The following is a 14487-nucleotide window of genomic DNA, read 5'->3' on the forward strand; positions in this document are numbered from 1 at the left end:
CTGCCAATATTTCACCCCTCACACAAGGTACTTTTCATATCTGTCACAAATAAAGGACCCAATCTCCTTGAAGATTTCACCCCTCACACTCTCTTTTGTGTTTTTACTAAAGAAAACGGAGGTCTTGTGCTTGTTTAATTTCTATCTCGAAGCCTTTCATAGCACTCGAGGATGGCATACATACTTCTCCACTCATCAATTGTTGCCCTGCCAAAGATCATACAATCATCTACAAAAAGCAGATGATTGACCCTTAAACCTCCCCTTACTGCAGTAACACCCCTTATTACACCTTCCCTTCCAGTTTTCATAAACATTTGACTTAAGTCCTTTGCACAGATTAGAACAGATAGGGGGATAGGGGGTCCCCCTGCCTTAGCCCCCTCAAAGGTATAATTTTCTTGCCAAGCTTTCCATTAACCACCACTGAATAGCTGATTGTTTGGAGACATATCATACACAACCTAGTGAGCTTCTCTCCAAACCCCAATCTGATCAACATAGCTTTCAGAAAAGACCATTCAATTCTGTCGTATGCCTTTGACATATCAATTTTTACAGTCATACTACCAGTTTTTCCTTTTTGCTTAGACTTCATCGAGTGGAGCAATTCAAAGGCAACCATAATGTTGTCAGTAATGAGCCTATCTGAAATAAATGCACTTTAGTTTTGTGAAATAGCAGCATGAAGTACCTTTTTAACTCGATTAGCAAGGACCTTAGAAATCAACTTATACAAGACATTGCATAAGTTGATTGGTCTAAACTCCATCACTGCCTTAGGCACCTTAACCTTAGGTACCAATGCTAAAAGAGTGTGATTTAAATCTGCCACCATAGACCTTCCATTAAGAATTCCAGAAAAACATCACCTATATCATTACCAAGGACATCCCAGTGCCTCTGGTAGAACCAAGCCCCAAAGCCATCAAGCCCCAGGGATTTCCATGGTGACATTTGCTTAAGAGCTCACTCCACCTCTTCCCTTCTAAAAGTCCCTTCAAGACCTTTCCTCATTTCACTAGAAATCTTAGGCTCAACATCAGCAATGCACATCTCAATATTAGCTTCAGTAGGATTAATAGAGGTATAAACTTCAGTGAAGTACTCCCCAAAAGCCCCTCAATTTCTATCTTCCTCATCAGTGTGCACCCTTGCATATTAGTAATTTCAGATATAGTATTCTTTCTTTTTCTTTGGCTTGCATAAGCATGGAAAAATTTAGTATTACGATTCCCTTGTTGCAACCAATGAGCCTTAACTCTTTGCTTCAACCAAATATTCTCCTGCTCCAGCAGCTCATCCAACTCTCTACTCACCTTTCTTATTTCAGCAATGTGATCAGGCCCTTCCACTTCTTTGAGTTCTTTGAGTTTACCAGAGTGAGACTTGCTACGTTTGGGTAGCGAAGATATCTCAACACTTTCCAAGTATTTTCGTATGGATGAAAATACTCCACATGCCAAACACAGTGGGTTATCTTCGTACCAAGGTCTCTCCAAAGTCTCTCCACTGTGTTTCTGAGCCGAGAGTTCATCGATCGCGTGCGAATACCAGTGTGCGACGGAGAGGGAGAGGGAGGTTCGTGGTGGCTGGGTTTGCGAGAGGTGGTGGAGGTGCAGTGGTCTAGGTGGCCGCATACGGCGGCACAAGTGGAGAGAAATGGGTTTTACCCATTTCGGTTTGGTTACCGCAGGGGGGAGAAAGAGTTGCGCGTGGGGGAGATCAGTGGTGGCTGGGTTGGACGCCGGCGTGAGGGGGAGTCATCAGTGGTGGCTGTGAGGCTGGGTGGCTGCGTATGGCGGCGCAAGTGGAGAGAAATGGGTTTCACCCATTTCTGTTGGGTTATTGCAGGGGAGAGAGAGAGCTGCGCGTGGAGGAGATCGGTGGTGCCTAGCTTGGTCGCCGGCGTGAGAGGGAGTCGCCGGTGGTGGCAGTGAGGCTGGGCGGCGCACGGCGGCGCCGAGCTGGGCTGAAGGAGAATCGGGTGTGGGGGAGAGAGAGAGAGAGAGAGAGAGAGAGTGTGTGTGTGTGTGTGTGAGGAAAGAAAAAAAATCACTATAATATTTATAACTATTATATATAAAAAATAAATAAAATTACTAAAATATTTATCACTATTATATATAAAAAATAAATAAAATCACTAAAATATTTATCACTATTATATATAAATAAAATCATTATTAAAAAAAATCAATTATTGATGGGACCCACACATTTTTCAATTATCTATCCAAAAGTCAATAACTCAAAATACTTTCAATGGGACCCACAAACTCACTCTCAATCTCTACTCATAACTATTCACAAACATTCTCAACATTTCTCAGGTATTCTCACTACCTAAACGTACCCGTCCTTGAAACCTTACCTCAAAACCATAGTTTGAGAGGCTGTTTGCATGAGTTGAGGCTTCTCTAGACACTAGGTAGACTACCTCTCACCCCCTCATTCCTCTTCCACACCCCTTTCACTATTTCCCCACACTCTCCATCCTTATCCCAGCTCATTTCATAACGAAATAGTCTCTTATTTCTCTCATTTGTAAAACTGTCTCTTGAGCAGGAGCCTATATAATCCAGTCAAGAGCCACTTAGGACTCTTCCCTCTGTTCTTCACCCATAGACTGATGTGCCACTGAGAATAGTTCCACAACTCAACCCCCTCCACATCCTTCCACATCATAACCAAACCACCACTCATACCTCTCAGTTCCACTACCATACATCCCTCAAAGCCTAATTTCTTTCGCACAATTTTAACTTTGTTGGATCTCAATTTCATCTCCATGATGAAAAACAAAATCTGGCAACTTTTCATTTGCAAGCTTACAAAGGACCTGAACTATCTGAGGGGCCCTCTGTAGTTCAGCTTAGGGCCCTCATTGATCCTGGCAGGGCTGCTTGGCAACACCTGCCAACAAGAATGGACTATCAATTTCTTTGGTTTCCTGCCTCAGTTTCTTATCACCACCCCCTCCTCCATCCCCCTCCCTTTCCACCAACCTTTTTTCCCCCACTAAACTCCCCCTGACCTTTTGCTTTTCCCACCTTTCTTGCTCTCCTCTTCTAAGTCTTTCTAACCTCGATCATTTTAACTCCCACATTCCCCTCACTCCCTTTCTGAATTGGCCCCAAAGACTCCTCTAATGACACCTCTCCCATACAGAACAATGACTCCCTCACCATCATCTTTATCCCCTCATCTTCTTTTCCTTTAATACCTCCCCTGCTTATCAGGTCATTAATAGGCCCCTCTACTTCATTCAGCACCTTAACCATCTCTTGATCCCTCACACTATCCCCTTCTACCTTATCTCCATCATTCCCCCTCTCTCTCCCCCCATTTGACTCTGTTTCTTCTACATCAGACCTTTCAGAAACTCTCCATCCCCCACCTGGAGCATGAGATACACTCTCCTCTCCCCTACTAGTCCCTAGTTGGCTTTCCTCCCTCCAAACTCTCCTCCCCCCTCCCTTATAACTTCTTTTTGGTCTCCCCTCAACTCTGAGCCACGAGCCAAATTGCTCTTGAGCAACCTTCCCACTCCTTAACCCCTCACCTCCATTCATACATCCCTTCTCCCCGTGAATCAATCATCCACACTGAAAACACAATCTGGGCAATTTCTCATATTTGAGATTAACCCACACATTTTGGTCATTCACCTTAATCCGCCTGCCTTGAACCACAACCCTTTTCAAGGGTATTTCCACCCTAACTCGTAAAAATTCCCCCCACCCTATACTATTCACTGGAACATCAACCTAGATCAGAATCCCTAAGGATTCCCCAATCAAATGCCCTTTCTCCTTAGTCATACAGATCATAAGCAAATTATGGATATGAATCTAGAACAACTCATTGTCAAAACTCCACTCATTCAACTGTGCAAAAGCCTCAAACACCTTAAGTGCAAACAAGTGATTGTCAAACAACCAGGGTCTGCCATCCAACACTCGTAGCTTATCAGCCAAAGATTTAAAAGTAATCACAAACTTATTGTCACCTACTTCTCAGAATTCAGTTGGCTTACTGATTCGCCTTATCTTTCCCATCGTAGCTGATAAGATCTCCCTGCCTATCACCCTCTCTATACAAATCTTCCCAACGATACCGCGTTCACCATACTCCCATACGTCCTCCTTAGTCTCCTCTCCAACATTTAAGACTAATCTCTCCTCCTCCAATAGCGTTAGCTTTTTCCATTGTGCTTCCAGGCTCTTCATCCCGCATCTAGAAGACTATTCCATGGCTGCCACACTCCCTTCCCTCGTAGTTACTTAGAACTACTTTTCACCACCTCTGTTTTCTAGAGAGAAAATTGAGAGGAGACTCATTTCAAAGGTAACTATATTTACATGATTTTCTTAATCAACATTTGTACTACTTTTTTTTTATAAGTCTGAGTTGTAATTACTAGACATATATTTGATGGCCATACATTTATAAGAAAGTACAAAAAAACATAAGAAAAAAAAGAAAAGAAGAAGTACATTAATGGGGTTCCAGGAGATCACTTCTTTGTACATCAATCAGTGCTCCAAAACAAGGAGATTTCCTGTTACCATTAAATTAATCATGGATAACGCCAAATATTTACCACACGAAGGATCATGCCGATCAATCAATGCATGTAGAAGAATATATATATATATATATATATATATATATATATATATATATACACGCATGAATTAGTATGCATGCCTAGCAATAGTTGCTAAATATCGAACAACAAATTCGTGGTTCTGGCGTATAAAATGGATCGGACTTCACAAATTAAATAAAACATATTAAAAGGCACGATGATATGATCATTGATCAAGATCAGCTTCTATATATAAAAAGAGATACTCTAAAAGAGAAATGCTAGAGAAATGCTGCAACGAATTGCAGTTCCATGCAACACAGTAAAACTGATCTCTTCTCATCATATTACTACTGCATGCAGCTGGAAGGGCATAGCATGCGCGCACCCTGGCCCTGATGTGGCATGATCAAATGATTAACTCATCAAGTGAATTAGCTAGAAATTTGACCATATGTATATCCACATAATTGGGCTGGTCCAGTCAATACATCCTCTGGTTTAACAAGCAAGCAACATAACAGCTTATTGGAGTAATACTTCCATTAAAACTGTTCTCTCTCTTGGTTTGTCTATAGAATATAAAGAACTAAAATGGGTGAGAACTAGTTATTTAGAATCACCAAAATCTCAATCTTCTATCATTTTCTCTGATCTGTATCATTCAGATTGTGGCCTCGTCTACTGTATTGTTGATCTTGTATGCAGCAAAACACCACCATTTGAGTTCTGTCAATATTCTGGACGTCAGAGGCATCCCAAGATAGTGTTCTTTATATCTTATTTTGTGGGTTTTATAAACAACGAGGGACACATCAAAGAAGTCCAAATTTTCATGTTTATGTTTCCAACCCTTCTTTTCTGAGTTTATGGACGGTTTACCCGAGTAAACCAATTCCAGAAAGTTCTTTGAATTGCTTAAGGACTGAAAGGGACTCTAAATTTCCATGCATTACCTGGTCGAAGGCTAAATTAGACCAACACTGTAACACTGAATCATGACGATTTAGAACGCGTGGCCGGAGGTAAAGCAGCGCCGGAAGGAACCCATTCGCACAAGCTTTCTCAAGGAAACACCCTTGCGGGAAGTCTTGGGAATCTGATATCCTTCGTGGTTTGACACTGCGCTTCTCATTTTCTGGGCCTTCATCTCTGCCATGCTCAGCTTGTTTAAGATGTTATCCATTGATGATGATCTCTTCTTTTCTAATTTCACCTAAACCGGGCTTTGTAGTCAGTAAAATCAAGACTAAAAGAATCAGAAAATTTTCAAATAAGAACTGGAGTTTTTAAACAATTCTCGAAAAGAAGTTTGGTACAGGAAGAGATACTGCTTAGAAATGGTTTCTCCAAAGCGTCTAATCATTTTTGGTGCTGTTGAAAGAGCAAAATCATGTAGCTCAGCAAGTATATGAATTATAATGCTGTAAATGAATTCACCTCAAGTTTTCGTATTGCTGCTTCAGCTTTTTCTTTCTGCGATTTTTCCCATGCAGTGATCTTGGCTTCCTCTCTTTGCAACCTGCACATGGTAATAGAATGAAACGGGAAATTCTTGCATAGGAACATATTTTTACCAACTGAATACTTCAATTATACAGGGGAATTCTTGGACAAGTCCAGGCACTCCATTGGAAATTTCTCGGTACGAAGACTTTTTGCCGTTTGTTACCAAACAGAAAAAGGAAAAAATTCAATTTGACTAGTTATAACTTTCAAACATTGCGATGAAGGGAGCATGTTTCTCAATAAATAACCTAGAAACAGAAGGATAACGTCCAAGTTGCTGGGTTCCACGAAATATTACTTCTTAAGGATGATTGCAGAAGAGTTGCAAGAGATAATGTATAGGAAAAGTACATTGAAGTGCTCATAATTTCTGCCTCTGAGATATTCCAAGATGAAGCTTGAGCTTCCATAGCATTATTGAAGTCTCTAAAACATGGAGACCTTTTCCGAGTTGTATTGGGTATTTTTCTTTTAGACCAACTAATAAATTTGGCTGGTTTGTCAACCTGCACATTCCTGACTTCTACTTTTGCAGAACTGTCACCATGTGTTTCCAATATAGATGGAAACGATGGAGTTGAAGAAACACCTCTTGGAGATGAGTTGATGCCACCCTTATGGCTCACTTGGGTAGCCATATCTTGCTGCAAAACCGCACAAGAATCCATGGTCTGCTCAGCTCCATCCAGTTTCTCATCTGTATATATGACCCAACAGAGACAAGCTTACATGTAAATAAATAATTCTAAGTAGGTTAATCATTCATCAAATTATATCAGTTATAAGGAGTTACATTTATTGTGGCAACAAAATTGATACTCAAATTTGTTTGAGTTAGTATTTCGATGAGTTCATTTATTTTATGTTCAAGCATTGTAGAATGTCATTATCTCAACTTCAAATGGCCAAAAATACTGGAGTAGTTTGCAACTCTGTTACAGCCTTTCGAGTGAGTTCTATTGTTTCTTCTAGGCAGGTTCCAAGCAGAGATCAGTTTTATCCCAAACCTGTGTTAAGATATACAATAAATAATAAAATCTACCTCTTATCATTAGTTTAAGCTTTTGGGACAAGTGGTGATTTCACATGGTATCAAATCAGAGATCCTAAGTTCAAATCCTGACTCTACACTCTATCTTATTTAATTAAATATATCACGTGTTGGACCACCTATTGAGAGGGAGTCTGGCCCACATGTGAGGGGGAGTGTTAAGATATAAAATAAATAATAAAATCTACATTTTCCCATCAGTTTAAGCTTTTGGATCAAGTGGTGATTTCACAACCTGTAGTAGGCGACTCCCTTCAATTTTATCCCCTTTAATTTTATTACAGCCCTGAATCTATGTACTTGTCCTAGATCGATGTGATTTTAGAAAGTTGATTGTAGACTAGATGTTGAATGTCCATGAAACATCAATGCACTAGATCACCTATATTGCCCCTACATCAACTGCTGCATCATCTGTGACTCAAGCCAAGAGTGCTGCCAGCTCAAATAATTTAGAAGGATCTGGTCATGGCTAATATCAATCACTCAATCCAAGATCTTAGCTCTATTTGTAACAGCTATTTGTCTTTAATTTATTTCCTCGAATATCATAGAGAGCTGATTTACAGGTATACTAATCAATGGAAAAGGTGTGGAACATTTCTCCTTCAATTTGATTTCTTTCAGGTTATGCGTTCACAAAGGCTTCCTCCACAGCCTAATACCATAATCAGGATGGATTCATTCTCTATAATTTCCCTACAAAAACAAAAGCAACAAGGAAGAACACACCTTGAGAGCCAGACAAGGATGGCTCACTCAACGACAACTCCGACCATCCAGGCAAAGAAGCTGATTGTATTTGTACCCCACTGTTCTTAGCATCCGCAAGATGAGACTGTCCTACATCACCTTTACCATATCGAACAAAGAGACCATCATCTGCAACCAATACTCCAGCTGACAAAGGAGAGCCCACCAGGAAACTCCTCATAGAACTGCCATCTTCAAGCCCCTCCATTGCAGGCGAATAATTTGCATAGCACACAACCCCTGCAGGCATTATTGGACCACTCTTGGATTTAGGCCGATTTTGAGGCTGGGAATGTGAAATTTGACCGATTCTCTGTCCTGAAACTGGGCTACAAATCCACCTCTCGGCATCCTCCCACTTTGAAGGCAATGCCCTTCGGTTATTGAATGGCATCAGAGATGCAGCACTTAGATGCCTCTGGCTGCTTTTACCTGGCAATAATAGTCGTTCAGAGCTCCAACCCTTTTGGCCCCCAGCATTTTCATCACGGCAACTAGGAGCTCCCGGGGTTTGCAATACACCCAAATTGTGGGAAGAAACAGAGGCTTTCTTCATGGTTTTCTGATTTCAGCTCTGGTTTGTAGGCTTAACAGTGAAGCAGGGTCCCGTCCTGTAAGCTCAGCTCACTGTAAAAAAACAAAAAAACAAATGTTGTTGAAAAGAGAACAAATTTAAGTTGGGCATGATTTCATATGCACTTCTAAAAAACAGCTGTAGTTTTTCACATAGTTGTGTTGGGGTGGCAATCCTAGTACTGTTCTTAGCCTTGATTGAATTTGGACCACTCCAATCCGTTTGAAGAGGCCTTGGCCGTATAACGCCAGATTTTGGATCAAACCAAAGAATCATCTCAGAAACCGAAGTCGACGAAGTTCATATAAATATAAAATAAAAAACGAACGGGTTTGGATAGCATAGTCATAAGTTTTAATAGCTAATCTGCTGCTAATTATGTTTTCAATCCTTTTCCAACAGATGAATGAAGTTATCGTTTTGTTGTACTATGCAATTTGTATTATTTGTACACCCAAAAAACCGCTAATACAAGTGATACATATTTTCGAGGATTACAATGCATTGGATCATTTTAGATACAAGAAAAATATATAAAAGTAATTTTATAAACCAACGTATTTTAATAAGATTCATCAAATTATAAAATTATTTTTATTATAAAATAAATTTAATATATCATATAAAATTAATCACTTGTAAAATATTTTTATAGACTCTCTCGTCGCCAGAGCACTCCCGTCACCTGATTAATGAACCGCTTGGTTTGTTTGGAAAAGCGCGTGTAAGTACTTCAGTCAGAGGGATAAAGAGTCAAAGACACATGGGTAGTAGTTGTGCAGCTGCCTGATTTATACAGCTTCAATTTTCGCGGAATTTTATTTAAAAAGTTAAAAAAATATAATTTATATGAAAAAAATTAATTTTTCATAATAAATTTTATTTTTTTAAACGTTTGTAAAAGACTTACCCCTAATAAAAAAACATAATTTAGTTTTGATTTTACAATTAACCCATATATAATACTGTTGATTATATGTTTGTAAATCCTAGCACAAATAAATTTTCAACCTCTTTCTGAGAATCTGTTGTGGTTGCTTTGGTTATCATAACGTGTGAAATTAATAATTCGTATTTTTCTCAAGGAACGACAAGCTAGGCAATAATAAATGATATAGCAAACTCTGATTCATGGTAGAAGTTAGAGATTAATACGAAGTGAATATACAACCGGACCGATACCGATGTAGTACCGTCCTTCTTGAGGTTCTTTTGGCGTCATGGAAGCGTTGTAGTGACGACAGTGAAAACGTTTGGGGCTTGATGTAATGCTGATGAGGTTGACCGAGGAAACTCCCAAACAATTGGACTAGGACGCAACTATTTGAGTCCATTCAATTAAGATTAGCCTGTCCACAAATAAATTATACAAAATAATCATATAAATTGACATGATTTTATTTAATTGGTTAGATTTATTTTACAATAAAAGTAATTTTACAAATATCTGACGAGCAACATCAAATCACATTAGTTAGTAGAATTGTTTTTATGTAATCTATTTGTGACTAAAATATTTTTCTTCAATTAATACTACTTGTTGATCAATATTTCTACTTTGATTAGGAGATGTTGTATACTTGACCTAAGTTTTTCTTATAACTATGCCTTTTTACTATACATAATTATCATTTATTCATAAATAAATAGAAGTCTTATTCAAATTCTACTTCCTTACTTATTTTTTACATGGTATCAGAGTCACAGGTTCTCTATGGACTATTTGGCAACAGAAAAAATAAAGAAAATAAAAAAATAATGTGTGGTATGTGATGTATGGATGATAAGTAAAATTTTTCGTTTGCACAATTCTTTCAGCATCCTTTTTATAAGCCTCTTGCTAATTGGTGCTGCTTGTTTTGAAATCAAATTTCAGAATCAAATTCGCAAGGTACAGATCATTTGATCTATGATAAGTAAGATTTAGCCCTCACCAAATTATTTTTGTAGATAATTCTTCTCGTTATACTTTGATATATTTTTTACAAACATCGATCTAAACTTGCAAATATTTATAAAAAAGACCATCACAAAATGACTCAAACTCAATTTTATTCTTTAATCAAAATATTCTCTTAAGATAATGCCATGAAATATAATGAAAAATCTTTTCTTCACCATTTATCCCAACATGGGATAATTTTCCAACGCTCTTGTTCCTATACTTCTCAATAGAATGGACGTGTCGAAAAAAAATACATTCATATCTTAGATATTGAAAGCACTCTTCTTGTCTTTGCCTCTGTTCTTGAAATATTTTTGGGTGAAGCTATTGTCACTTCTTTATCCACTACCAATCGGATTCCCTTACAAACGATTCCCAACAAAACTCATTTGAGCTTCTTTGTAGCAAAATCTCTGATTACTCATTACTTAATGTTCTTGGGTGCATTTGTTTTGTTACTTTACCTCCACATGAATGCACCAAATTTGAACCACGTTTTCAATTATATTATTTTCTTGGTTATGACATTTTAGTAAAAGACTATCATTGTTATGATCCCATTACTATACGTCTTTGTGTTTCTCTTCATATGACATTCTTAGAACAAAGAATGTTTACTTGTCTTTCTTGTTTCTCTTCTTCACCTTCGCAACATTCCCCTTTTTTCACTAATATCTCCATCGATTCAGTCTCTGACTTCATTGTAAAGCCATCCATCTCCTCATATAGTCTCTCTACGACCACTCTTGATACGCCTGAAGAGTCTGTTGATTCTCCAATTGCATCACATGTCCCAAAGTCCTCTAGGTATTTGAACCTCATCATTCTAGTTGGGTAAGAGTACCTCTCATACACCTCCAAGATTATCATTGTTTTTATACCCTTATTTCTTTCCACGAACCTTGAACTTATCGCGAAGCTAGTTCTAACCTTCTTTGGTAAAAAATTATGTTTGATGAGTTAAATGTATTCACCAGAACTCATACTTGGGACCTGGTGGATTTGCCTCTAGAAAAATTTGCAGTTGGATGTAATTGGGTATACAAAATTAAGATTCGTGCAAATGGATCAGTGGATACAAGCCTCACCTTATTGCCAAGGGTTTTGCCCAAGAATACAGTATTGACTATGAGGAAATTTATGCACCTGTTACGCTATTTACTTGTTAAATGTTTGCTTATAGTTACTATAGTTTGTAGATGGTAATTATTTCAGATAAATGTCAAGAATGAATTTTTGAATGGTGATTTTTTTTTTTAAGAAGTATATATGCAACATCCACCTAGCTTTGAGCATCCTCCTCGCAAAGTCTATCGCCTTCATCGTGCTCTTTATGATTTCAAGCACTTCGTGCCTGGTTTGCCAAATTTAATTATGTGATTGCTCGGCACCTATGACTCTGCATTGTTTCTACGGGCCACTGATGTGGGTATTATCATCATCATTTTATGTGTTGATGACACGATTATCATGGGAATGATATTTCTAGAATACAAAGTTTTAAAACCTTTTTGAGTCAGAAGTTTAAGATGAAAGATTTGAGTAGACTAACTACTTTCTTGGACTTAAGGTTACTCCTGGTAAAGATGTTCATTTCCTCACTCAATCTAAATATGCTTCTAATTTGCTTTTTCAGATTGATTTGATTGACAACAAAATTGTCAACAATCCTCTTAAGATCAATGTTAACCTCTTTGCCACAGATGGTAAGCCTATTTTCGATGCTACTCTCTATAAAGAGCTAATCGGTACTTTTATTTATCTTACTGTTACTCGACCAGATATTTCCTATGCAATACATTTGGTTAGCCAACTTCGAAGTGCTCTTCAATCTACCTACTATGCTACCGTTCTTTGTATGTTGCATTATATCAAAGGAACTTCGTTCCATGGACCTCATTTTTCCTCACAATTGTCTCTTGAATTTTAGCTTATTCTAATGCTGACTGGGCTGGAGATCCCATTGATTGTCGATCTACTATCAGCTATAGCTTCTTACTAGAGACTTCTCTAATTTCTTGACGTAGTAAGAAGCAATCTGCTGTTGCTCACGTTAGTACAAAACTAGAGTATTTTGCTTTTGTTGACACATCTGAGCTTTTATGGTTATGTTGGCTTTTGACAAATATGGGTACCCCTCAAATGACTTGTTCATAATGATGTTTTTCATAAGCGTGCCAAACATATCGAGATTGATTGTCACTTCACTATATGTCAACTTCAGCAAGGCATCTTGCTTCTTTGCTCCATCTCCTTTGAAGTCCAGCTTGTTAGCATTTTCACGAAATTTTAGCTAAGTGATCGTCTTAATGATCTTGTTTTCAAACTCAATTACTTGGCTCCATCATCTAGAGTTTGAGGGGAATTATGATGTATATTTGATTAGAATACTTCTTTGATTAGGAGATCTTGTATACTTGGCCTAATTTTTCCTTTTTAATAGGTCATCTTATTGTACATAATAACCATGCATTTAGAAATACAAGTCTCATTCACTCCCGTGAGTTTAATCACGTTTTTCTCTAATCTGGTTGTTCTAACTCACTTTCAATTCTTTTTATAATTCTAATTTAAATGAAGGATAATTACATAAAATTTGAATTTTAAATAAAGACAAATATTTTTAATGAAGGGATGCGATCACATTGATTTTTTAAAATAAATAGTAAAATAATAATAAAATACCAGCTCGTCTGAACAACAACATGCAATGTTTCTGGCGCTAGAAGGAAAAAACAAAACGAAAAAGCCACGTAGGATTTAACATGAAGAGAGCCTCATAAGGAACACCTGGTGCCTACGTACTAACGTGGTCAACATGCCCGACTATAGGAGAGGGAAGGAGAAACTCCCTCAAAGAACACCATCACGGAAAAACAGCACCCCACCCCCATCCTCCCCGGCCCCACATTTAGCGCCTCTAGCGGGGGCGGGGAGCGCCCAACCCCACCCCGCATTTCTCTCGCTCCTCCCAAACTTACATGTTTATATATATATATATATATTATATAAACATAAATATATATTTATATTTTACAAATTATGTATATATAAATATATATTACAATTTGTTAAACTTATTTACAAAGTATACACCACTAGTAAATTTAAAAACTACATAATTTTTAAATTATAATCATATTTATAAAATTAATTAATTTTATAATTTAGGTCTAAAAATATATTTTTAATCACTTTTAATATTAGTTATAATTTTTAAACTTAGTAGAATGTAGTCATTTTTTAAGTAGTCATGAGATGAGGCGGATTGGAAATGATGAGTAAAAAACAACAAAAAGTCCATTCAATCGCATTTCAAACCAATTATACGATTGTAATATCATATAAATCCTCACTGGAAACAGACAAATTGTTGTATTTTTTAATAACAATGGAATACAACGTCGATATTAGAAGAATAAAGTGCCAACCCAACATGATTAATACATGATGCTATTTTCGCTCTTGCCAGCTTTTAGATTGTTGCTCGCAAAAGACTGTCGACCTTCACAAGAAAAGGAGAGGATGTTTGTATAGAACATGATCGATTGTCATGGAATAATTTTGAATTTATAAAATATAATTAATTAGCTAGCATGACTACTACTGGCACTTGGCCGATAATGAAGCACGTACACTCATCATCATGTTTAGATAAAATCTAGAATGTAAAATAATATTAATGGTGGAACCAATATTGTCAATTGTATGACCTCCTCATGAATCCCTTGCCTAGGGTATGTTGCTTTTATTTGAGTCACATGTTTGCTTGCTGCAGGTACAGAGTATTTCTGGGACAAACAATACTTCGTTTCCACGGATGTGGGTGCAGGAAAGATGCAGTGGTATGGGTTCCACAAAGAGCCACCTGGCGGTGTTGATAGTCCTCGTGGCATATATATATTCTTCAGATATGCTTAAACTTTTAGATGTGTGTGTGTTTGTTTATATTTAAGTTTAGATTTTTTTTTTTTTTTTAGAATTCATTTTAGAATTTTTAGATTTTATCATATACTTTTTAGATTTTTTTCAAATATTTTTTACTTTAAAATTTTTTTTTA

At 37.4% G+C, this 14487-nt stretch overlaps 1 protein-coding gene across 1 annotated transcript; it reads right to left on the reverse strand.

Moving 5' to 3' along the window:
- Positions 1 to 5600: 5600 nt before the first annotated feature.
- LOC121246501 lies at positions 5601 to 8463 on the reverse strand. Its single transcript, XM_041144676.1, has 4 exons — positions 7887 to 8463; positions 6455 to 6800; positions 6035 to 6116; positions 5601 to 5810 (listed from the first exon to the last, which is right to left on the reverse strand). Exons 1-4 carry the CDS (start codon positions 8461 to 8463, stop codon positions 5601 to 5603), a joined length of 1215 nt encoding a protein of 404 aa, XP_041000610.1.
- Between the last annotated feature and the right edge of the window lie 6024 nt (positions 8464 to 14487).

This window comes from Juglans microcarpa x Juglans regia, chromosome 1S (assembly GCF_004785595.1).
Source record: "Juglans microcarpa x Juglans regia isolate MS1-56 chromosome 1S, Jm3101_v1.0, whole genome shotgun sequence".
Taxonomy (NCBI): domain Eukaryota; kingdom Viridiplantae; phylum Streptophyta; class Magnoliopsida; order Fagales; family Juglandaceae; genus Juglans; species Juglans microcarpa x Juglans regia.

Bases quoted from the DNA above. Each gene is read 5' to 3' on its own strand.
- LOC121246501 (XM_041144676.1), bottom strand. From the start codon at position 8,463: ATGAAGAAAGCCTCTGTTTCTTCCCACAATTTGGGTGTATTGCAAACC. The intron at 6,117-6,454 runs GTACTTTTCCTA...TACCATGTGCAG, and splicing joins GAAATTATGAGCACTTCAAT to GTTGCAAAGAGAGGAAGCCA. The intron at 5,811-6,034 runs GTGAATTCATTT...AGCCCGGTTTAG, and splicing joins CAGCAATACGAAAACTTGAG to GTGAAATTAGAAAAGAAGAG.